The sequence below is a fragment of the Tachypleus tridentatus genome, chromosome 13, assembly GCF_004210375.1.
Source record: "Tachypleus tridentatus isolate NWPU-2018 chromosome 13, ASM421037v1, whole genome shotgun sequence".
NCBI classification, from domain to species: Eukaryota; Metazoa; Arthropoda; class Merostomata; order Xiphosura; family Limulidae; genus Tachypleus; species Tachypleus tridentatus.
In genome coordinates this window covers 272,774,883-272,802,394 of record NC_134837.1, presented here as the reverse complement: position 1 = coordinate 272,802,394, position 27,512 = coordinate 272,774,883, and the positions used below count along the sequence as shown (strand labels likewise).

At 27.2% G+C, this 27,512-nt stretch overlaps 1 protein-coding gene across 1 annotated transcript in view; it reads left to right on the top strand.

Moving 5' to 3' along the window:
- The window catches only part of LOC143236574 (diacylglycerol kinase beta-like), a 60,139-nt gene that overhangs the window by 11,291 nt on the left and 21,336 nt on the right, over positions 1-27,512 (top strand). Inside the window, exon 4 of the mRNA XM_076474872.1 lies at positions 4,373-4,471. Coding sequence (XP_076330987.1) covers positions 4,373-4,471 — 99 coding nt within the window. The remainder of the gene's footprint in view (positions 1-4,372; positions 4,472-27,512) is intronic.

Genomic DNA, 27,512 nt, shown 5'->3' with positions numbered 1-27,512 from the left:
CCTTACATTTACTATTTTATACATTATTTCTCTGCTAATAATATTTTAAATTATATAGATTTTAGGTTTACTGTGTTTGAGATGTTTATTCTGTTCGGTAATTTGGTTCAGGACATTTTCGGCTCAAGCACCTGAACCAGGCCCTCTTTATTATTTCAACTGTGTTTCTAACCCAGGTTGTTGTATAACTGAAGAGACGAACATTTCTTGAAGTTATTTCAATGCTAGTAAACAGTTATACACAACTCCTCGTCTCGTGGGATTTTGACATTTTGTACAACATGTCTTGACACATTTGGGGATTACATTTTAATATTATGTATTACCTTTTAAATAAATAAGTTACTATGCGTGACTCATGCTGATACTAATAAGATACTGTTTGAGGCACTACACGCTAAGAATAATTTTTTTCCTCACTTTAGAGAAGTTAGTGTTAGGTTTTATTTAGTTTTATTAAATTACACGTGAAACTTTACGTTTACTGCGAAAATGACAGTACAATCCCCTCACCCAGGCTACTGTAAACCTGAATCTCGTGTTTACTTCTGATAAGCAATAAAAATGTTTTACAGTATATTGCGAACAGTTTTAAATGAATACATCGAAAATGTTCTCGACAAGAAAGGGTGAGCTGGAACTGATAGCAATACGATCGTCAACTTCCCGTGTTCTATAATAGCATCTTAACAACACATATTTAATAATACCTTCAGTTGAACGATTAATCAGAACAGACATTTATAGTACAGTGTTCAGTACAGATGTGAATAAAAAACAACAACAACTCGAGAGTGTGTAGAATGATTGTCGTTGGAACAATAAAAGTCGAATGAAGTCACTACGCGGCTTGTTTCTAGTAGAACCTAAAAGTAATACGACTTGATCTAATTAAGCCTAGCGTGGAATATTTTACAAAAATATTTAATTGGTTGCCGCAAAAGAAGGTAAGCTAAACGCATATCATCTTTGATTTGTTTTTATAGATAACTTCTGTCACTAAGCGAGTAGTATACACAAAAAGTGGGGCGTGCCTACTACTGTAATGGTATTATTACAGTTTGTATCTACAGTTTGATTTGGTTTAAATTTCGCGCAAAGCTACTGGAGGGCTATCTGCGCTAGCCGTCCTTAATTTAACAGTGTTAAGACTAGATGGAAGGCAGCTAGTCATCACCACCAATCGCCAACTTTTAGGCTACTCTTTTACTAACGAATATTGGGATTGACCGTCACTTATAACGCCCCCCGCGGCTGAAATGGTGAGCATGTTTGGTGTGACGGGGATTCGAACCCGCGACCCTCAGATTACGAGTCGAACGCCTTAACTCATTTGGGCATGCCGGGCCCAGAATAAATGGAAGTCGTAAGTCCAAAAAAGCCTGGGTTGTTGAAAGAAATTTGATCGTTTATATATGGGAAAAAATAAAACAATAGTTTTCCATGCTTTAGTGATTGTGAGATTAATAAACGCTCATAATGAAAAGATATATTCGGTGATTAGCCTGAACCCCTACTTGCTGTTTATTAACACCCTCCTCTCCCAGTGGCTTGGCGGTGAGACCAAAGAATTATAATACTAAAAATAGGTTTCGATACCCGTGTAACTTTGTGCTTAAGAGTAACCGAAACAAACTAAATATTGATTTTAATTTCGACCTAATTATTAAACACAAAATTACTTAAAATACTCTTGAATTTCTCTCTTGTTACAAGTCTATGGGAAATTTTACAGGTGTCATGGAGCCTGGCATGGCCAAGCGTGTTAAGGCATTCGACTCGTAATCCTAGGGTCGCGGGTTCGAATCCCGGTCGCTTCAAACTTGCTCTCCCTTTCAGCCGTGGGGGCGTTATAATGTGACGGTCAATCTTACTATTTTTTGGTAAAAGAATAGCCCAAGAGTTGGCGATGGGTGGTGATGACTAGCTGCCTTCCCTCTAGTCTTACAATGTTAAATTAGGGACGGCTAGCACAGATAGCCCCCGAGTAGCTTTGCGCGCAATTCAAAACAAAACAAAACAAACAGGTGTCATGGAAATAACAATAACAAAAAAATTGAATACACTCATAAAATCCGTTAAGGATATTTAGTGACGAGCTAGTAGAATCAACAGAAAACTGTGTGTCACGTGTAATTTATCAAGGCAGTAATGCACCAATAACGTATATTAGGAGAATCGCCCCTATTAATTTTAATATTATTAGCTGAGCCATTTAAGGTTTGATTGAGTAATAGAGCACGAGATCTGACAAACGTTTTAGTGACGTGCTAACAAAGTTGTGACTGAATGGGACCTCTTATTGATTAGTATTTTGTACGTAAATTGTTTGTGACTTGTGTCTCTGTAACTGATAAGTTAGTTTTACTGATTAGTTTTACCTTTTGTATTTTTAGCCGTTATATCTCACGCAATCGCTACTATTTTATTGTTTGTAATAAAGCGCAATCCAACACACAGGGTTGTGTCACTGAGGGAAGAGATATCGCTATTATAACAGTTGGAACTTGATACTGTACACATCTCGGTCTACAACACAGTAATGTAAGGCTTAACCCAACGACAGTACCTATATCATTGTAATTAATTACGCTACTCGTTAGTGCCAGTAGAAATTATATGGAACTCCAGTTAAATACCAGTGGTTTCAATAATTAATTTGTAGTATAAAACTTACACACATATTTAATGACGAAGTTTAAATTTATACAAATATTACTCAACAGAATTATTTTAATTTATTTGTTTTTGAATTTTGCACAAAGCTACATGAGGGCTATCTGCGCTAGCCGTCCCTAATTTAGCAGTGTAAGACTAGAGGGAAGGCAGCTAGTCATCACCACCCACCGCCAATTCTTGGGCTGCTCTTTTAACAACGAATAGTGGGATTGGCCGTCACATTATAACGCTACCACGGCTGAAAGGGCGAGCATGTTTGGTGGGATCGGGGATGCGAACCCGCGACCCTCGGATTACGAGTCGCACGCCTTAACACGCTTGGCCAGTCCGCGCCCCAATGGAAAAGGAAAGATTAACTTGTAGATGGCTGAAGGTCACTAGGGTCTGCCATGTTCGCTAATCTCTTGTGAAATTTATAATATAGCGTCTTACTTCATTTTGTTCGTGTGGTAACTCACAAGAAACTATACAGCTATTGGGTTACATGTGTTTGAATAACATAGTTCTTTCTATCTTTGTTATTTTAATCTATTTATTGTTCCTTTCATTCATTACTCCTGTGTTATTAACATTTGTAATTAATTAGGCTTACTGTGATTGCGTTATTTACTCTTTACATGAACGTTTAGTTTGGTTCAAGACGTTATAGAACCAAGACCTCTAATTGGTTTCAAATATGTTGCACGGCGAGTTTTCACCCAGGTTGGTGTGTTATTAAAGAAACGGATTACACTATGTAACAACATTTTTTGACTGTTTCTTGTTCCTGGGCAGAAAGTGTTGTTTCGCAACTGCTTAAGCCTAAAGTAAATGGAAAATATCTGTTTTTCTCTTCAAACTTTGCTTTTGTGACCTGGGAGCATATAACGAAAACATGATGCGTGACTATATTTGGGGGCTAATACATGAAAGTGATTTACATTACAGTCGCAAACCTCGAAAAACTATTCACTTCTAAACATTTTTGTATAACTTCAGTATAAATACATGTAAATCTTAATTCATATGTTGTTTTATTCAGAACTTATGTAAATGAAAATGTGCAAATTTGCCCGTTTTTACATAGAAAATAGGTTAATTTTTAAAAATCATTATCCAGGTCACAAAAGCAAAATTTTAAGGGAATAATGGTCATTTGCTGTATTTTTACAACATAAGCAATTAAGAAATAACACATACTATACAGGAACAAAACTTGTGTTACATAGTGTTATTTTTCAGACGCTATTTAAATCTTAATAAGCAGTTATATGTCACTGGTGACTCAATTTGTTTTGGAAACTTTTTTATATATATTTATGGGCGTGCTTATGTGGTTTTGTAAAACATTTTAATATATTTTAACTTCGTTGTCTGGAGACCGCTTGAATGGTTATTGATAACAATTATAAAAGTGTCACCAGGTGGTGCCTTGTGATAATGTTGGAGAAACGATGTAGATTTGAAATAACATTTCATCCACCACAAGTCGTCTTTGAGTTTTATTTTCTAGTTAGTGGGTTTCTTGTTGTTACGTTTTATTACGCTTGCTAACGTTGCTTTCTTGTTATGTGATTCTATATTTAATTTTAAAAAAAAATGAATTAAGTTATTGGGCAGAAACCGTAAATCTATAGCCAGACATGTCTGTTTAGTATGAATCTGTTTAAAGTGTTTATAACAGTTATATTTTCATTGTTACACCGTGTTTTAGCTTCATAACCATTGTGCTTCCCAAGTGAAACCAGAGTGTACGTTAGGAGAGCACAGAGACCACATTCTGCCTCCAACTGCCATCTGTCCCATAGTACTAGTAAGTAACCACTTTTACAGCATAGTGTCGTGATGTTTATAGAGTACAACATGTCAGTCTTCAGTGTAGTGTCTTGATGTTTATAGAGTACAACATGTCAGTCTTCAGTGTAGTGTCTTGATGTTTATAGAGTACAACATGTCAGTCTTCAGTGTAGTGTTGTGATATTTATAGAGTAATACTTGTCAGTCTTCAGTGTAGTGTCGTGATGTTTATAGAGTACAACATGTCAGTCTCCAGTGTATTGTCTTGATGTTTATAGAGTACAACATGTCAGTCTTCAGTGTAGTGTCTTGATGTTTATAGAGTAAAACATGTCAGTCTTCAGTGTAGTGTTGTGATGTTTATACAGTACAACATGTCAGTCTTCAGTGTAGTGTCGTGATGTTTATAGAGTAAAACATGTCAGTCTTCAGTGTAGTGTCTTGATGTTTATAGAGTACAACATGTCAGTCTTCAGTGTAGTGTCGTGATGTTTATAGAGTAAAACATGTCAGTCTTCAGTGTAGTGTCGTGATGTTTATAGAGTACAACATGTCAGTCTTCAGTGTAGTGTCGTGATGTTTATAGAGTACAACATGTCAGTCTTCAGTGTAGTGTTGTGATGTTTATAGAGTACAACATGTCAGTCTTCAGTGTAGTGTCTTGATGTTTATAGAGTAATACTTGTCAGTCTTCAGTGTAGTGTCTTGATGTTTATAGAGTACAACATGTCAGTCTTCAGTGTAGTGTCTTGATGTTAAAAGAGTAAAACATGTCAGTCTTCAGTGTAGTGTTGTGATGTTTATAGAGTAAAACATGTCAGTCTTCAGTGTAGTTTCTTGATGTTTATAGAGTACAACATGTCAGTCTTCAGTGTAGTTTCTTGATGTTTATAGAGTACAACATGTCAGTCTTCAGTGTAGTGTCTTGATGTTTATAGAGTAGAACATGTCAGTCTTCAGTGTAGTGTTGTGATGTTTATAGAGTACAACATGTCAGTCTTCAGTGTAGTCTTGATGTTTATAGAGTACAACATGTCAGTCTTTAGTGTAGTGTTGTGATGTTTATACAGTACAACATGTCAGTCTTCAGTGTAGTGTCTTGATGTTTATAGAGTACAACATGTCAGTCTTCAGTGTAGTGTCTTGATGTTTATAGAGTAAAACATGTCAGTCTTCAGTGTAGTTTCTTGATGTTTATAGAGTACAACATGTCAGTCTTCAGTGTAGTGTCGTGATGTTTATAGAGTAAAACATGTCAGTCTTCAGTGTAGTGTCTTGATGTTTATAGAGTACAACATGTCAGTCTTCAGTGTAGTGTCGTGATGTTTATAGAGTAAAACATGTCAGTCTTCAGTGTAGTTTCTTGATGTTTATAGAGTACAACATGTCAGTCTTCAGTGTAGTGTCATGATGTTTATAGAGTAAAACATGTCAGTCTTCAGTGCAGTGTTGTGATGTTTATAGAGTACAACATGTAAGTCTTCAGTGTAGTGTCTTGATGTTTCTAGAGTAGAACATGTCAGTCTTCAGTGTAGTGTTGTGATGTTTATAGAGTACAACATGTCAGTCTTCAGTGTAGTGTCTTGATGTTTATAGAGTACAACATGTCAGTCTTTAGTGTAGTGTTGTGATGTTTATACAGTACAACATGTCAGTCTTTAGTGTAGTGTTGTGATGTTTATACAGTACAACATGTCAGTCTTTAGTGTAGTGTTGTGATGTTTATACAGTACAACATGTCAGTCTTCAGTGTAGTGTCTTGATGTTTATAGAGTACAACATGTCAGTCTTCAGTGTAGTGTCTTGATGTTTATAGAGTACAACATGTCAGTCTTCAGTGTAGTGTCTTGATGTTAAAAGAGTAAAACATGTCAGTCTTCAGTGTAGTTTCTTGATGTTTATAGAGTAAAACATGTCAGTCTTCAGTGTAGTTTCTTGATGTTTATAGAGTACAACATGTCAGTCTTCAGTGTAGTGTTGTGATGTTTATAGAGTAAAACATGTCAGTCTTCAGTGTAGTGTCGTGATGTTTATAGAGTAAAACATGTCAGTCTTCAGTGCAGTGTTGTGATGTTTATAGAGTACAACATGTAAGTCTTCAGTGTAGTGTCTTGATGTTTATAGTGTAATACTGTCATGGTAACAAAGTTTATGTCAAGGCAAAACATGCAGTTTGTAGTACCATTAGTTTAACACAAATATAGTAATGCTTTTTTAAAAGTTATATAACCTAAATTATTTAGTGTGACAGTTTTTAAAGTAAATTAGATGGATTATTACAGCCAACTTTAAACGGAACAAGAATACGACGTTACCAACTTGAGGATATCGTCTCCACTTCCTCCAGTAAACTTAATTAAAATTTTCGATTTCAGCTCTTTTTGAGACAGTATTTTTGAGAAACGGTGCCGAAAGGTTTTGAACATTAGCAACTTAATGTTTCTAACATCACGTGTTTCAAATATGTTGTATATATCTCTCCCATGTTCTCGCTTTGAAAGTTAACGCTTTGTATTCACCACGAACGTCAGTATTTCATTTTTCAAAATATTATTCATACAAAAACTAAGGTGTACAGAACAGTGAAGTAAAACATATTTTACTTTATCAAAATGTTAAAGATGTCTGTGTGGGTTCAAAACCAAGTATTCAATTGTCACGTTTGATTGCACATTTTCATCATCTTATCATGTTAGTGAGTAGTTTTGTCTTAGTAGCTGACATACAGCTGTAATTCAAACCGAAATAATCAAGAAACTACATTAGTGAAACTTCATGTTTGGTACAGCTTCTGAAAGCTGTTTATATAAGTTGTGTGTTGACAACTAGTGTGATTGTTGTATACCAGCAGGCCTGATTGACTCTGGATTGAGAAAACGCGTCGTCAGCAATGTACATGACGAACATAGCGTGGATCGAACACTATTATTATACCTAATATTTATGTCTTATGACAAATATCATTATATTTGAAAGAAACACTAATATATATATATATATATATATGTATTGTAACCACTTTATTTACTTTGTACAAGACAGAATGCTATTATGGTTATATCTAATATACTGTTATAGTGTCACTAACATTAATATTGTTATATCTCATATACATGACACTGTAATAGTGTCACTAACATTAATATTGGTATATACATGACACAGTAATATTGTCACTAACATTAATATTGGTATATACATGACACTGAAATATTGTCACTAAGATTAATATTGGTATATACATCACACTGTAATATTGTCACTAACATTATTATTGGTATATATTAAAAACATGACACTGTACTATTGTCACTAACATTAATATTGGTATATCTTATATACATGACACTGTAATATTGTCACTAACATTAATATTGGTATATACATGACACAGTAATATTGTCACTAACATTAATATTGGTATATACATGACACTGAAATATTGTCACTAAGATTAATATTGGTATATACATCACACTGTAATATTGTCACTAACATTATTATTGGTATATATTAAAAACATGACACTGTACTATTGTCACTAACATTAATATTGGTATATCTTATATACATGACACTGTAATATTGTCACTAACATTAATATTGGTATATACATGACACTGAAATATTGTCACTAAGATTAATATTGGTATATACATCACACTGTAATATTGTCACTAACATTATTATTGGTATATATTAAAACATGACACTGTACTATTGTCACTAACATTAATATTGGTATATCTTATATACATGACACAGTAATATTGTCACTAACATTAATATTGGTATATACATGACACTGAAATATTGTCACTAAGATTAATATTGGTATATACATCACACTGTAATATTGTCACTAACATTAATATTGGTATATCTTATATACATGACACTGTAATATTGTCACTAACATTAATATTGGTGTATCTTATATACAAGACACTGTAATTTGTCACTAAGATTAATATTGGTATATCTTATATACATGACACTAATATTGTCACTAAGATTAATATTGGTATATCTTATATACATGACACTGTAATGTTGTCACTAAGATTAATATTGGTATATCTTATATACATGACACTGTAATGTTGTCACTAAGATCAATATTGTTATATCTTATATACATGACACTGTAATATTGTCACTAAGATTAATATTGGTATATCTTATATACATGACACTATAATGTTGTCACTAAGATTAATATTGGTATATCTTATATACATGACACTGTAATATTGTCACTAACATTAATATTGGTATATCTTATATACATGACACTGTAATATTGTCACTAACGTTAATATTGGTATATCTTATATACATGACACTGTAATATTGTCACTAACATTAATATTGGTATATCTTATATACATGACACTGTAATATTGTCACTAACATTAATATTGGTATATACATGACACTAATATCGTCACTAACATTAATATTGGTATATCTTATATACATGACACTGTAATATTGTCACTAACATTAATATTGGTATATCTTATATACATGACACTGTAATGTTGTCACTAAGATTAATATTGGTATATACATGACACTGTAATATTGTCACTAACATTAATATTGGTATATCTTATATACATGACACTGTAATATTGTCACTAACATTAATATTGGTATATCTTATATACATGACACTGTAATGTTGTCACTAAGATTAATATTGGTATATCTTATATACATGACACTGTAATGTTGTCACTAAGATCAATATTGTTATATCTTATATACATGACACTGTAATATTGTCACTAAGATTAATATTGGTATATCTTATATACATGACACTGTAATATTGTCACTAAGATTAATATTGGTATATCTTATATACATGACACTGTAATATTGTCACTAACATTAATATTGGTATATCTTATATACATGACACTGCAATATTGTCACTAACATTAATATTGGTATATCTTATATACATGACACTGCAATATTGTCACTAACATTAATATTGGTATATCTTATATACATGACACTGTAATATTGTCACTAACATTAATATTGGTATAAATATGACACTGTAATATTGTCACTAACATTAATATTAGTATATCTTATATACATGACACTGTAATATTGTCACTAACATTAATATTAGTATATCTTATATACATGACACTGTAATATTGTCACTAAGATTAATATTGGTATATCTTATACACATGACACTGTAATTTGTCACTAACATTAATATTGGTATATCTTATATACATGACACTGTAATATTGTCACTAATATTAATATTGGTATATCTTATATACATGACACTGTAATATTGTCACTAAGATTAATATTGTTATATCCTATATACATGACACTGTATTGTTGTCACTAAGATTAATATTGGTATATCCTATATACATGACACTGTATTGTTGTCACTAAGATTAATATTGGTATATCCTATATACATGACACTCTAATATTGTCACTAAGATTAATATTGGTATATCTTATATACATGACACTGTAATATTGTCACTAACATTAATATTGGTATATACATGACACTGTAATATTATCACTAACATTAATATTGGTATATACATTACATGACACTGTAATATTGTCACTAAGATTAATATTGGTATATACATACACACTGTAATATTGTCACTAACATTAATATTGGTATATCTTATATACATGACACTGTAATATTGTCACTAACATTAATATTGGTATATCTTATATACATGACACTGTAATATTGTCACTAACATTAATATTGGTATATACATGACACAGTAATATTGTCACTAACATTAATATTGGTATATACATGACACTGAAATATTGTCACTAAGATTAATATTGGTATATCTTACATGACACTGTAATATTGTCACTAACATTAATATTGGTATATATTATAAACATGACACTGTAATATTGTCACTAACATTAATATTGGTATATCTTATATACATGACACTGTAATATTGTCACTAACATTAATATTGGTATATACATGACACTGTAATATTGTCACTAAGATTAATATTGGTATATATATCACACACTGTAATATTGTCACTAACATTAATATTGGTATATCTTATATACATGACACTGTAATATTGTCACTAACATTAATATTGGTATATCTTATATACATGACACTGTAATATTGTCACTAACATTAATATTGGTATATACATGACACTGTAATATTGTCACTAAGATTAATATTGGTATATCTTATCACACACTGTAATATTGTCACTAACATTAATATTGGTATATCTTATATACATGACACTGTAATATTGTCACTAACATTAATATTGGTGTATCTTATATACATGACACTGTAATTTGTCACTAAGATTAATATTGGTATATCTTATATACATGACACTGTAATATTGTCACTAAGATTAATATTGGTATATCTTATATACATGACACTGTAATATTGTCACTAAGATTAATATTGGTATATCTTATATACATGACACTGTAATGTTGTCACTAAGATTAATATTGGTATATCTTATATACATGACACTGTAATATTGTCACTAAGATTAATATTGGTATATCTTATATACATGACACTGTAATATTGTCACTAACATTAATATTGGTATATCTTATATACATGACACTGTAATATTGTCACTAACATTAATATTGGTATATCTTATATACATGACACTGTAATATTGTCACTAACATTAATATTGGTATATCTGACACTAATACATGTCACTAACATTAATATTGGTATATCTTATATACATGACACTGTAATATTGTCACTAACATTAATATTGGTATATCTTATATACATGACACTGTAATATTGTCACTAAGATTAATATTGGTATATACATATTGTAATATTGTCACTAACATTAATATTGGTATATCTTATATACATGACACTGTAATATTGTCACTAACATTAATATTGGTATATCTTATATACATGACACTGTAATGTTGTCACTAAGATTAATATTGGTATATCTTATATACATGACACTGTAATGTTGTCACTAAGATTAATATTGGTATATCTTATATACATGACACTGTAATATTGTCACTAAGATTAATATTGGTATATCTTATATACATGACACTGTAATATTGTCACTAAGATTAATATTGGTATATCTTATATACATGACACTGTAATATTGTCACTAACATTAATATTGGTATATCTTATATACATGACACTGTAATATTGTCACTAACATTAATATTGTCACAACACTGTAATTTGTCACTAACATTAATATTGGTATATCTTATATACATGACACTGTAATATTGTCACTAACATTAATATTGGTATATCTTATATACATGACACTGTAATATTGTCACTAACATTAATATTGGTATATCTTATATACATGACACTGTTAATATTGTCACTAACATTAATATTGGTATATCTTATATACATGACACTGTAATATTGTCACTAACATTAATATTGGTATATCTTATATACATGACACTGTAATATTGTCACTAACATTAATATTGGTATATCTTATATACATGACACTGTAATATTGTCACTAAGATTAATATTGGTATATCTTATATACATGACACTGTAATATTGTCACTAAGATTAATATTGGTATATCTTATATACATGACACTGTAATATTGTCACTAAGATTAATATTGGTATATCTTATATACATGACACTGTAATATTGTCACTAAGATTAATATTGGTATATCTTATATACATGACACTGTAATATTGTCACTAAGATTAATATTGGTATATCTTATATTACAATATTGGTATATCACTGTAATATTGTCACTAAGATTAATATTGGTATATCTTATATACATGACACTGTAATATTGTCACTAACATTAATATTGGTATATCTTATATACATGACACTGTAATATTGTCACTAAGATTAATATTGGTATATCTTATATACATGACACTGTAATATTGTCACTAACATTAATATTGGTATATCTTATATACATGACACTGTAATATTGTCACTAAGATTAATATTGGTATATCTTATATACATGACACTGTAATATTGTCACTAAGATTAATATTGGTATATCTTATATACATGACACTGTAATATTGTCACTAAGATTAATATTGGTATATCTTATATACATGACACTGTAATATTGTCACTAACATTAATATTGGTATATCTACATGACATGTACACTAACATTAATATTGGTATATCACTGTAATATTGTCACTAAGATTAATATTGGTATATCTTATATACATGACACTGTAATATTGTCACTAACATTAATATTGGTATATCTTATATACATGACACTGTAATATTGTCACTAAGATTAATATTGGTATATCTTATATACATGACACTGTAATATTGTCACTAAGATTAATATTGGTATATCTTATATACATGACACTGTAATATTGTCACTAAGATTAATATTGGTATATCTTATATACATGACACTGTAATATTGTCACTAAGATTAATATTGGTATATCTTATATACATGACACTGTATTATTGTCACTAAGATTAATATTGGTATATCCTATATACATGACACTCTAATATTGTCACTAAGATTAATATTGGTATATCTTATATACATGACACTGTAATATTGTCACTAACATTAATATTGGTATATCTTATATACATGACACTAATTTTGTCACTAAGATTAATATTGGTATATCTTATATACATGACACTGTAATATTGTCACTAACATTAATATTGGTATATCTTATATACATGACACTGTAATATTGTCACTAAGATTAATATTGGTATCTTATCTTATATACATATACATGACACTGTAATATTGTCACTAAGATTAATATTGGTATATCTTATATACATGACACTGTAATATTGTCACTAAGATTAATATTGGTATATCTTATATACATGACACTGTAATATTGTCACTAACATTAATATTGGTATATCTTATATACATGACACTGTAATATTGTCACTAAGATTAATATTGGTATATCTTATATACATGACACTGTAATATTGTCACTAAGATTAATATTGGTATATCTTATATACATGACACTGTAATATTGTCACTAACATTAATATTGGTATATCTTATATACATGACACTGTAATATTGTCACTAAGATTAATATTGGTATATCTTATATACATGACACTGTAATATTGTCACTAAGATTAATATTGGTATATCTTATATACATGACACTGTAATATTGTCACTAAGATTAATATTGGTATATCTTATATACATGACACTGTAATATTGTCACTAACATTAATATTGGTATATCTTATATACATGACACTGTAATATTGTCACTAACATGTAATATTGTCACTAACATTAATATTGGTATATCTTATATACATGACACTGTAATATTGTCACTAACATTAATATTGGTATATCTTATATACATGACACTGTAATATTGTCACTAAGATTAATATTGGTATATCTTATATACATGACACTGTAATATTGTCACTAACATTAATATTGGTATATCTTATATACATGACACTGTAATATTGTCACTAACATTAATATTGGTATATCTTATATACATGACACTGTAATATTGTCACTAACATTAATATTGGTATATCTTATATACATGACACTGTAATATTGTCACTAACATTAATATTGGTATATCTTATATACATGACACTGTAATATTGTCACTAACATTAATATTGGTATATATACATGACACTGGTATATCTTATATACATGACACTGTAATATTGTCACTAACATTAATATTGGTATATCTTATATACATGACACTGTAATATTGTCACTAACATTAATATTGGTATATCTTATATACATGACACTGTAATATTGTCACTAAGATTAATATTGGTATATCTTATATACATGACACTGTAATATTGTCACTAACATTAATATTGGTATATCTTATATACATGACAATGTAATATTATCACTAACATTAATATTGGTATATCTTATATACATGACACTGTAATATTGTCACTAAGATTAATATTGGTATATCTTATATACATGACACTGTAATATTGTCACTAAGATTAATATTGGTATATCTTATATACATGACACTGTAATATTGTCACTAAGATTAATATTGGTATATCTTATATACATGACACTGTAATATTGTCACTAACATTAATATTGGTATATCTTATATACATGACACTGTAATATTGTCACTAAGATTAATATTGGTATATCTTATATACATGACACTGTAATATTGTCACTAACATTAATATTGGTATATCTTATATACATGACACTGTAATATTGTCACTAAGATTAATATTGGTATATCTTATATACATGACACTGACACTAAGATTAATATTGGTATATCTTATATACATGACACTAATATTGTCACTAAGATTAATATTGGTATATCTTATATACATGACACTGTAATATTGTCACTAATATTAATATTGGTATATCTTATATACATGACACTGTAATATTGTCACTAAGATTAATATTGGTATATCTTATATACATGACACTGTAATATTGTCACTAACATTAATATTGGTATATCTTATATACATGACACTGTAATATTGTCACTAACATTAATATTGGTATATCTTATATACATGACACTGTAATATTGTCACTAAGATTAATATTGGTATATCTTATATACATGACACTGTAATATTGTCACTAAGATTAATATTGGTATATCTTATATACATGACACTGTAATATTGTCACTAAGATTAATATTGGTATATCTTATATACATGACACTGTAATATTGTCACTAAGATTAATTATTGGTATATCTTATATACATGACACTGTAATATTGTCACTAACATTAATATTGGTATATCTTATATACATGACACTGTAATATTGTCACTAAGATTAATATTGGTATATCTTATATACATGACACTGTAATATTGTCACTAAGATTAATATTGGTATATCTTATATACATGACACTGTAATATTGTCACTAACATTAATATTGGTATATCTTATATACATGACACTGTAATATTGTCACTAACATTAATATTGGTATATCTTATATACATGACACTGTAATATTGTCACTAACTATTAATATTGGTATATCTTATATACATGACACTGTAATATTGTCACTAAGATTAATATTGGTATATCTTATATACATGACACTGTAATTATTGTCACTAACTGTAATATTGATTAATATTGGTATATCTTATATACATGACACTGTAATATTGTCACTAAGATTAATATTGGTATATCTTATATACATGACACTGTAATATTGTCACTAAGATTAATATTGGTATATCTTATATACATGACACTGTAATATTGTCACTAAGATTAATATTGGTATATCTTATATACATGACACTGTAATATTGTCACTAAGATTAATATTGGTATATCTTATATACATGACACTGTAATATTGTAATATTGTCACTAACATTAATATTGGTATATCTTATATACATGACACTGTAATATTGTCACTAAGATTAATATTGGTATATCTTATATACATGACACTGTAATATTGTCACTAAGATTAATATTGGTATATCTTATATACATGTAATATTGTCACTAAGTTAATATTGGTCACTACACTGTAATATTGTCACTAAGATTAATATTGGTATATCTTATATACATGACACTGTAATATTGTCACTAAGATTAATATTGGTATATCTTATATACATGACACTGTAATATTGTCACTAACATTAATATTGGTATATCTTATATACATGACACTGTAATATTGTCACTAACATTAATATTGGTATATCTTATATACATGACACTGTAATATTGTCACTAACATTAATATTGGTATATCTTATATACATGACACTGTAATATTGTCACTAACATTAATATTGGTATATCTTATATACATGATCTTATATACATGACACTGTAATATTGTCACTAACATTAATATTGGTATATCTTATATACATGACACTGTAATATTGTCACTAACATTAATATATGGTATATCTTATATACATGACACTGTAATATTGTCACTAACATTAATATTGGTATGTATCTTATATACATGACACTGTAATATTGTCACTAAGATTAATATTGGTATATCTTATATACATGACACTGTAATATTGTCACTAACATTAATATTGGTATATCTTATATACATGACACTGTAATATTGTCACTAACATTAATATTGGTATATCTTATATACATGACACTGTAATATTGTCACTAAGATTAATATTGGTATATCTTATATACATGACACTGTAATATTGTCACTAACATTAATATTGGTATATCTTATATACATGACACTGTAATATTGTCACTAACATTAATATTGGTATATCTTATATACATGACACTGTAATATTGTCACTAACATTAATATTGGTATATCTTATATACATGACACTGTAATATTGTCACTAACATTAATATTGGTATATCTTATATACATGACACTGTAATATTGTCACTAACATTAATATTGGTATATCTTATATACATGACACTGTAATATTGTCACTAACATTAATATTGGTATATCTTATATACATGACACTGTAATATTGTCACTAACATTAATATTGGTATATCTTATATACATGACACTGTAATATTGTCACTAACATTAATATTGGTATATCTTATATACATGACACTGTAATATTGTCACTAAGATTAATATTGGTATATCTTATATACATGACACTGTAATATTGTCACTAAGATTAATATTGGTATATCTTATATACACTGTATGACACTGTAATATTGTCACTAACATTAATATTGGTATATCTTATATACATGACACTGTAATATTGTCACTAAGATTAATATTGGTATATCTTATATACATGACACTGTAATATTGTCACTAACATTAATATTGGTATATCTTATATACATGACACTGTAATATTGTCACTAAGATTAATATTGGTATATCTTATATACATGACACTGTAATATTGTCACTAAGATTAATATTGGTATATCTTATATACATGACACTGTACACTAACATTAATATTGGTATATCACATGACACTGTTAATATTGGTCACATAAGAATTTGTCACTAAGATTAATATTGGTATATCTTATATACATGACACTGTAATATTGTCACTAAGATTAATATTGGTATATCTTATATACATGACACTGTAATATTGTCACTAAGATTAATATTGGTATATCTTATATACATGACACTGTAATATTGTCACTAAGATTAATATTGGTATATCTTATATACATGACACTGTAATATTGTCACTAAGATTAATATTGGTATATCTTATATACATGACACTGTAATATTGTCACTAAGATTAATATTGGTATATCTTATATACATGACACTGTAATATTGTCACTAAGATTAATATTGGTATATCTTATATACATGACACTGTAATATTGTCACTAACATTAATATTGGTATATCTTATATACATGACACTGTAATATTGTCACTAACATTAATATTGGTATATCTTATATACATGACACTGTAATATTGTCACTAACATTAATATTGGTATATCTTATATACATGACACTGTAATGTCACTAACATTAATATTGGTATATCTTATATACATGACACTGTAATATTGTCACTAACATTAATATTGGTATATCTTATATACAAGACTGTGTAATATTGTCACTGAGATTAATATTGGTATATCTTATATACATGACACTGTAATATTGTCATTAAGATTAATATTGGTGTATCTCATATACATGACACTGTAATGTTGTCACTAAGATTAATATTGGTATATCTTATATACATGACACTGTAATATTGTCACTAACATTAATATTGGTATATCTTATATACATGACACTGTAATATTGTCACTAACATTAATATTGGTATATCTTATATACATGACACTGTAATATTGTCACTAAGATTAATATTGGTATATCTTATATACACAACATGACACTGTAATATTGTCACTAACATTAATATTGGTATATCTTATATACATGACACTGTAATATTGTCACTAACATTAATATTGGTATATCTTATATACATGACACTGTAATATTGTCACTAACATTAATATTGGTATATCTTATATACATGACACTGTAACTAACATTAATATTGTCACTAACTGTAATTAATTATTGGTATATCTTATATACATGACACTGTAATATTGTCACTAAGATTAATATTGGTATATCTTATATACATGACACTGTAATATTGTCACTAACATTAATATTGGTATATCTTATATACATGACACTGTAATACTAACATTAATATCACTATATACATTAATATTGTCACTAACATTAATATTGTATATCTTATATACATGACACTGTAATATTGTCACTAAGATTAATATTGGTATATCTTATATACATGACACTGTAATATTGTCACTAACATTAATATTGGTATATCTTATATACATGACACTGTAATATTGTCACTAACATTAATATTGGTATTAATATTGGTTAATATATCTTATATACATGACACTGTAATATTGTCACTAACATTAATATTGGTATATCTTATATACATGACACTGTAATACTAAGATTGTCACTAACTGTATTAATATTGGTATATCTTATATACATGACACTGTAATATTGTCACTAAGATTAATATTGGTATATCTTATATACATGACACTGTAATATTGTCACTAACATTAATATTGGTATATCTTATATACATGACACTGTAATATTGTCACTAACATTAATATTGGTATATCTTATATACATGACACTGTAATATTGTCACTAACATTAATATTGGTATATCTTATATACATGACACTGTAATATTGTCACTAACATTAATATTGGTATATCTTATATACATGACACTGTAATATTGTCACTAAGGTATTAATATTGGTATATCTTATATACATGACACTGTAATATTGTCACTAAGATTAATATTGGTATATCTTATATACATGACACTGTAATATTGTCACTAACATTAATATTGGTATATCTTATATACATGACACTGTAATATTGTCACTAAGATTAATATTGGTATATCTTATATACATGACACTGTAATATTGTCACTAACATTAATATTGGTATATCTTATATACATGACACTGTAATATTGTCACTAACATTAATATTGGTATATCTTATATACATGACACTGTAATATTGTCACTAACATTAATATTGGTATATCTTATATACATGACACTGTAATATTGTCACTAACATTAATATTGGTATATCTTATATACATGACACTGTAATACATGATTGTGTCACTAAGATTAATATTGGTATATCTTATATACATTAATGTATTGTCACTAAGATTAATATTGGTATATCTTATATACATGACACTGTAATATTGTCACTAACATTAATATTGGTATATCTTATATACATGACACTGTAATATTGTCACTAACATTAATATTGGTATATCTTATATACATGACACTGTAATATTGTCACTAACATTAATATTGGTATATCTTATATACATGACACTGTAATATTGTCACTAACATTAATATTGGTATATCTTATATACATGACACTGTAATATTGTCACTAAGATTAATATTGGTATATCTTATATACATGACACTGTAATATTGTCACTAAGATTAATATTGGTATATCTTATATACATGACACTGTAATATTGTCACTAAGATTAATATTGGTATATCTTATATACATGACACTGTAATATTGTCACTAAGATTAATATTGGTATATCTTATATACATGACACTGTAATATTGTCACTAACATTAATATTGGTATATCTTATATACATGACACTGTAATATTGTCACTAAGATTAATATTGGTATATCTTATATACATGACACTGTAATATTGTCACTAACATTAATATTGGTATATCTTATATACATGACACTGTAATATTGTCACTAACATTAATATTGGTATATCTTATATACATGACACTGTAATATTGTCACTAACATTAATATTGGTATATCTTATATACATGACACTGTAATATTGTCACTAACATTAATATTGGTATATCTTATATACATGACACTGTAATATTGTCACTAACATTAATATTGGTATATCTTATATACATGACACTGTAATATTGTCACTAACATTAATATTGGTATATCTTATATACATGACACTGTAATATTGTCACTAACATTAATATTGGTATATCTTATATACATGACACTGTAATATTGTCACTAAGATTAATATTGGTATATCTTATATACATGACACTGTAATATTGTCACTAACATTAATATTGGTATATCTTATATACATGACACTGTAATATTGTCACTAACATTAATATTGGTATATCTTATATACATGACACTGTAATATTGTCACTAACATTAATATTGGTATATCTTATATACATGACACTGTAATATTGTCACTAACATTAATATTGGTATATCTTATATACATGACACTGTAATATTGTCACTAACATTAATATTGGTATATCTTATATACATGACACTGTAATATTGTCACTAACATTAATATTGGTATATCTTATATACATGACACTGTAATATTGTCACTAACATTAATATTGGTATATCTTATATACATGACACTGTAATATTGTCACTAACATTAATATTGGTATATCTTATATACATGACACTGTAATATTGTCACTAACATTAATATTGGTATATCTTATATACATGACACTGTAATATTGTCACTAACATTAATATTGGTATATCTTATATACATGACACTGTAATATTGTCACTAACATTAATATTGGTATATCTTATATACATGACACTGTAATATTGTCACTAACATTAATATTGGTATATCTTATATACATGACACTGTAATATTGTCACTAACATTAATATTGGTATATCTTATATACATGACACTGTAATATTGTCACTAACATTAATATTGGTATATCTTATATACATGACACTGTAATGTTGTCACTAAGATTAATATTGGTATATCTTATATACATGACACTGTAATATTGTCACTAAGATTAATATTGGTATATCTTATATACATGACACTGTAATATTGTCAGTACCATTAATATTGGTATATCTTATATACATGACACTGTAATATTGTCACTAACATTAATATTGGTATATCTTATATACATGACACTGTAATATTGTCACTAACATTAATATTGGTATATCTTATATACATGACACTGTAATATTGTCACTAACATTAATATTGGTATATCTTATATACATGACACTGTAATATTGTCACTAACATTAATATTGGTATATCTTATATACATGACACTGTAATATTGTCACTAACATTAATATTGGTATATCTTATATACATGACACTGTAATATTGTCACTAACATTAATATTGGTATATCTTATATACATGACACTGTAATATTGTCACTAACATTAATATTGGTATATCTTATATACATGACACTGTAATATTGTCACTAACATTAATATTGGTATATCTTATATACATGACACTGTAATATTGTCACTAACATTAATATTGGTATATCTTATATACATGACACTGTAATATTGTCACTAACATTAATATTGGTATATCTTATATACATGACACTGTAATATTGTCACTAAGATTAATATTGGTATATCTTATATACATGACACTGTAATATTGTCACTAAGATTAATATTGGTATATCTTATATACATGACACTGTAATATTGTCACTAAGATTAATATTGTATATCTTATATACATGACACTGTAATATTGTCACTAACATTAATATTGGTATATCTTATATACATGACACTGTAATATTGTCACTAAGATTAATATTGGTATATCTTATATACATGACACTGTAATATTGTCACTAAGATTAATATTGGTATATCTTATATACATGACACTGTAATATTGTCACTAAGATTAATATTGGTATATCTTATATACATGACACTGTAATATTGTCACTAAGATTAATATTGGTATATCTTATATACATGACACTGTAATATTGTCACTAAGATTAATATTGGTATATCTTATATACATGACACTGTAATATTGTCACTAACATTAATATTGGTATATCTTATATACATGACACTGTAATATTGTCACTAACATTAATATTGGTATATCTTATATACATGACACTGTAATATTGTCACTAACATTAATATTGGTATATCTTATATACATGACACTGTAATATTGTCACTAACATTAATATTGGTATATCTTATATACATGACACTGTAATATTGTCACTAACATTAATATTGGTATATCTTATATACATGACACTGTAATATTGTCACTAAGATTAATATTGGTATATCTTATATACATGACACTGTAATATTGTCACTAAGATTAATATTGGTATATCTTATATACATGACACTGTAATATTGTCACTAAGATTAATATTGGTATATCTTATATACATGACACTGTAATATTGTCACTAAGATTAATATTGGTATATCTTATATACATGACACTGTAATATTGTCACTAAGATTAATATTGGTATATCTTATATACATGACACTGTAATATTGTCACTAACATTAATATTGGTATATCTTATATACATGACACTGTAATATTGTCACTAAGATTAATATTGGTATATCTTATATACATGACACTGTAATGTATTGTCACTAAGATTAATATTGGTATATCTTATATACATGACACTGTAATATTGTCACTAAGATTAATATTGGTATATCTTATATACATGACACTGTAATATTGTCACTAACATTAATATTGGTATATCTTATATACATGACACTGTAATATTGTCACTAATTAATATTAATATTGGTATATCTTATATTGGTATATATATGACACTGTAATATTGTCACTAACATTAATATTGGTATATCTTATATACATGACACTGTAATATTGTCACTAACATTAATATTGGTATATCTTATATACATGACACTGTAATATTGTCACTAACATTAATATTGGTATATCTTATATACATGACACTGTAATATTGTCACTAAGATTAATATTGGTATATCTTATATACATGACACTGTAATATTGTCACTAAGATTAATATTGGTATATCTTATATACATGACACTGTAATATTGTCACTAAGATTAATATTGGTATATCTTATATACATGACACTGTAATATTGTCACTAAGATTAATATTGGTATATCTTATATACATGACACTGTAATATTGTCACTAACATTAATATTGGTATATCTTATATACATGACACTGTAATATTGTCACTAACATTAATATTGGTATATCTTATATACATGACACTGTAATATTGTCACTAACATTAATATTGGTATATCTTATATACAACATGACACTAATATTGTCACTAACATTAATATTGGTATATCTTATATACATGACACTGTAATATTGTCACTAACATTAATATTGGTATATCTTATATACATGACACTGTAATATTGTCACTAAGATTAATATTGGTATATCTTATATACATGACACTGTAATATTGTCACTAACATTAATATTGGTATATCTTATATACATGACACTGTAATATTGTCACTAAGATTAATATTGGTATATCTTATATACATGACACTGTAATATTGTCACTAAGATTAATATTGGTATATCTTATATACATGACACTGTAATATTGTCACTAACATTAATATTGGTATATCTTATATACATGACACTGTAATATTGTCACTAACATTAATATTGGTATATCTTATATACATGACACTGTAATATTGTCACTAACATTAATATTGGTATATCTTATATACATGACACTGTAATATTGTCACTAAGATTAATATTGGTATATCTTATATACATGACACTGTAATATTGTCACTAAGATTAATATTGGTATATCTTATATACATGACACTGTAATATTGTCACTAAGATTAATATTGGTATATCTTATATACATGACACTGTAATATTGTCACTAAGATTAATATTGGTATATCTTATATACATGACACTGTAATATTGTCACTAACATTAATATTGGTATATCTTATATACATGACACTGTAATATTGTCACTAACATTAATATTGGTATATCTTATATACATGACACTGTAATATTGTCACTAACATTAATATTGGTATATCTTATATACAAGACTGTAATATTGTCACTAACATTAATATTGGTATATCTTATATACATGACACTGTAATATTGTCACTAACATTAATATTGGTATATCTTATATACATGACACTGTAATATTGTCACTAAGATTAATATTGGTATATCTTATATACACTGACACTGTAATATTGTCACTAACATTAATATTGGTATATCTTATATACATGACACTGTAATATTGTCACTAACATTAATATTGGTATATCTTATATACATGACACTGTAATATTGTCACTAACATTAATATTGGTATATCTTATATACATGACACTGTAATATTGTCACTAACATTAATATTGGTATATCTTATATACATGACACTGTAATATTGTCACTAACATTAATATTGGTATATCTTATATACATGACACTGTAATATTGTCACTAACATTAATATTGGTATATCTTATATACATGACACTGTAATATTGTCACTAACATTAATATTGGTATATCTTATATACACTGTATATCTTATATACATGACACTGTAATATTGTCACTAACATTAATATTGGTATATCTTATATACATGACACTGTAATATTGTCACTAACATTAATATTGGTATATCTTATATACATGACACTGTAATATTGTCACTAAGATTAATATTGGTATATCTTATATACATGACACTGTAATATTGTCACTAACATTAATATTGGTATATCTTATATACATGACACTGTAATATTGTCACTAAGATTAATATTGGTATATCTTATATACATGACACTGTAATATTGTCACTAAGATTAATATTGGTATATCTTATATACATGACACTGTAATATTGTCACTAACATTAATATTGGTATATCTTATATACATGACACTGTAATATTGTCACTAACATTAATATTGGTATATCTTATATACATGACACTGTAATATTGTCACTAACATTAATATTGGTATATCTTATATACATGACACTGTAATATTGTCACTAAGATTAATATTGGTATATCTTATATACATGACACTGTAATATTGTCACTAACATTAATATTGGTATATCTTATATACATGACACTGTAATATTGTCACTAACATTAATATTGGTATATCTTATATACATGACACTGTAATATTGTCACTAACATTAATATTGGTATATCTTATATACATGACACTGTACACTAACATAATATTGTCACTAACACTGTATTAATATTGGTATATCTTATATACATGACACTGTAATATTGTCACTAATGATTAATATTGGTATATATTGGTATATATATACATGACACTGTAATATTGTCACTAACATTAATATTGGTATATCTTATATACATGACACTGTAATATTGTCACTAACATTAATATTGGTATATCTTATATACATGACACTGTAATATTGTCACTAACATTAATATTGGTATATCTTATATACATGACACTGTAATATTGTCACTAAGATTAATATTGGTATATCTTATATACATGACACTGTAATATTGTCACTAAGATTAATATTGGTATATCTTATATACATGACACTGTAATATTGTCACTAAGATTAATATTGGTATATCTTATATACATGACACTGTAATATTGTCACTAACATTAATATTGGTATATCTTATATACATGACACTGTAATATTGTCACTAAGATTAATATTGGTATATCTTATATACATGACACTGTAATATTGTCACTAACATTAATATTGGTATATCTTATATACATGACACTGTAATATTGTCACTAACATTAATATTGGTATTGGTAATATTGTTATATTAATATTGATATCATATACATGACACTGTAATATTGTCACTAACATTAATATTGGTATATCTTATATACATGACACTGTAATATTGTCACTAAGATTAATATTGGTATATCTTATATACATGACACTGTAATATTGTCACTAAGATTAATATTGGTATATCTTATATACATGACACTGTAATATTGTCACTAAGATTAATATTGGTATATCTTATATACATGACACTGTAATATTGTCACTAAGATTAATATTGGTATATCTTATATACATGACACTGTAATATTGTCACTAAGATTAATATTGGTATATCTTATATACATGACACTGTAATATTGTCACTAACATTAATATTGGTATATCTTATATACATGACACTGTAATATTGTCACTAACATTAATATTGGTATATCTTATATACATGACACTGTAATATTGTCACTAACATTAATATTGGTATATCTTATATTGTCACATGACACTGTAATATTGTCACTAACATTAATATTGGTATATCTTATATACATGACACTGTAATATTGTCACTAACATTAATATTGGTATATCTTATATACATGACACTGTAATATTGTCACTAACATTAATATTGGTATATCTTATATACATGACACTGTAATATTGTCACTAACATTAATATTGGTATATCTTATATACATGACACTGTAATATTGTCACTAACATTAATATTGGTATATCTTATATACATGACACTGTAATATTGTCACTAACATTAATATTGGTATATCTTATATACATGACACTGTAATATTGTCACTAAGATTAATATTGGTATATCTTATATACATGACACTGTAATATTGTCACTAAGATTAATATTGGTATATCTTATATACATGACACTGTAATATTGTCACTAACATTAATATTGGTATATCTTATATACATGACACTGTAATATTGTCACTAAGAT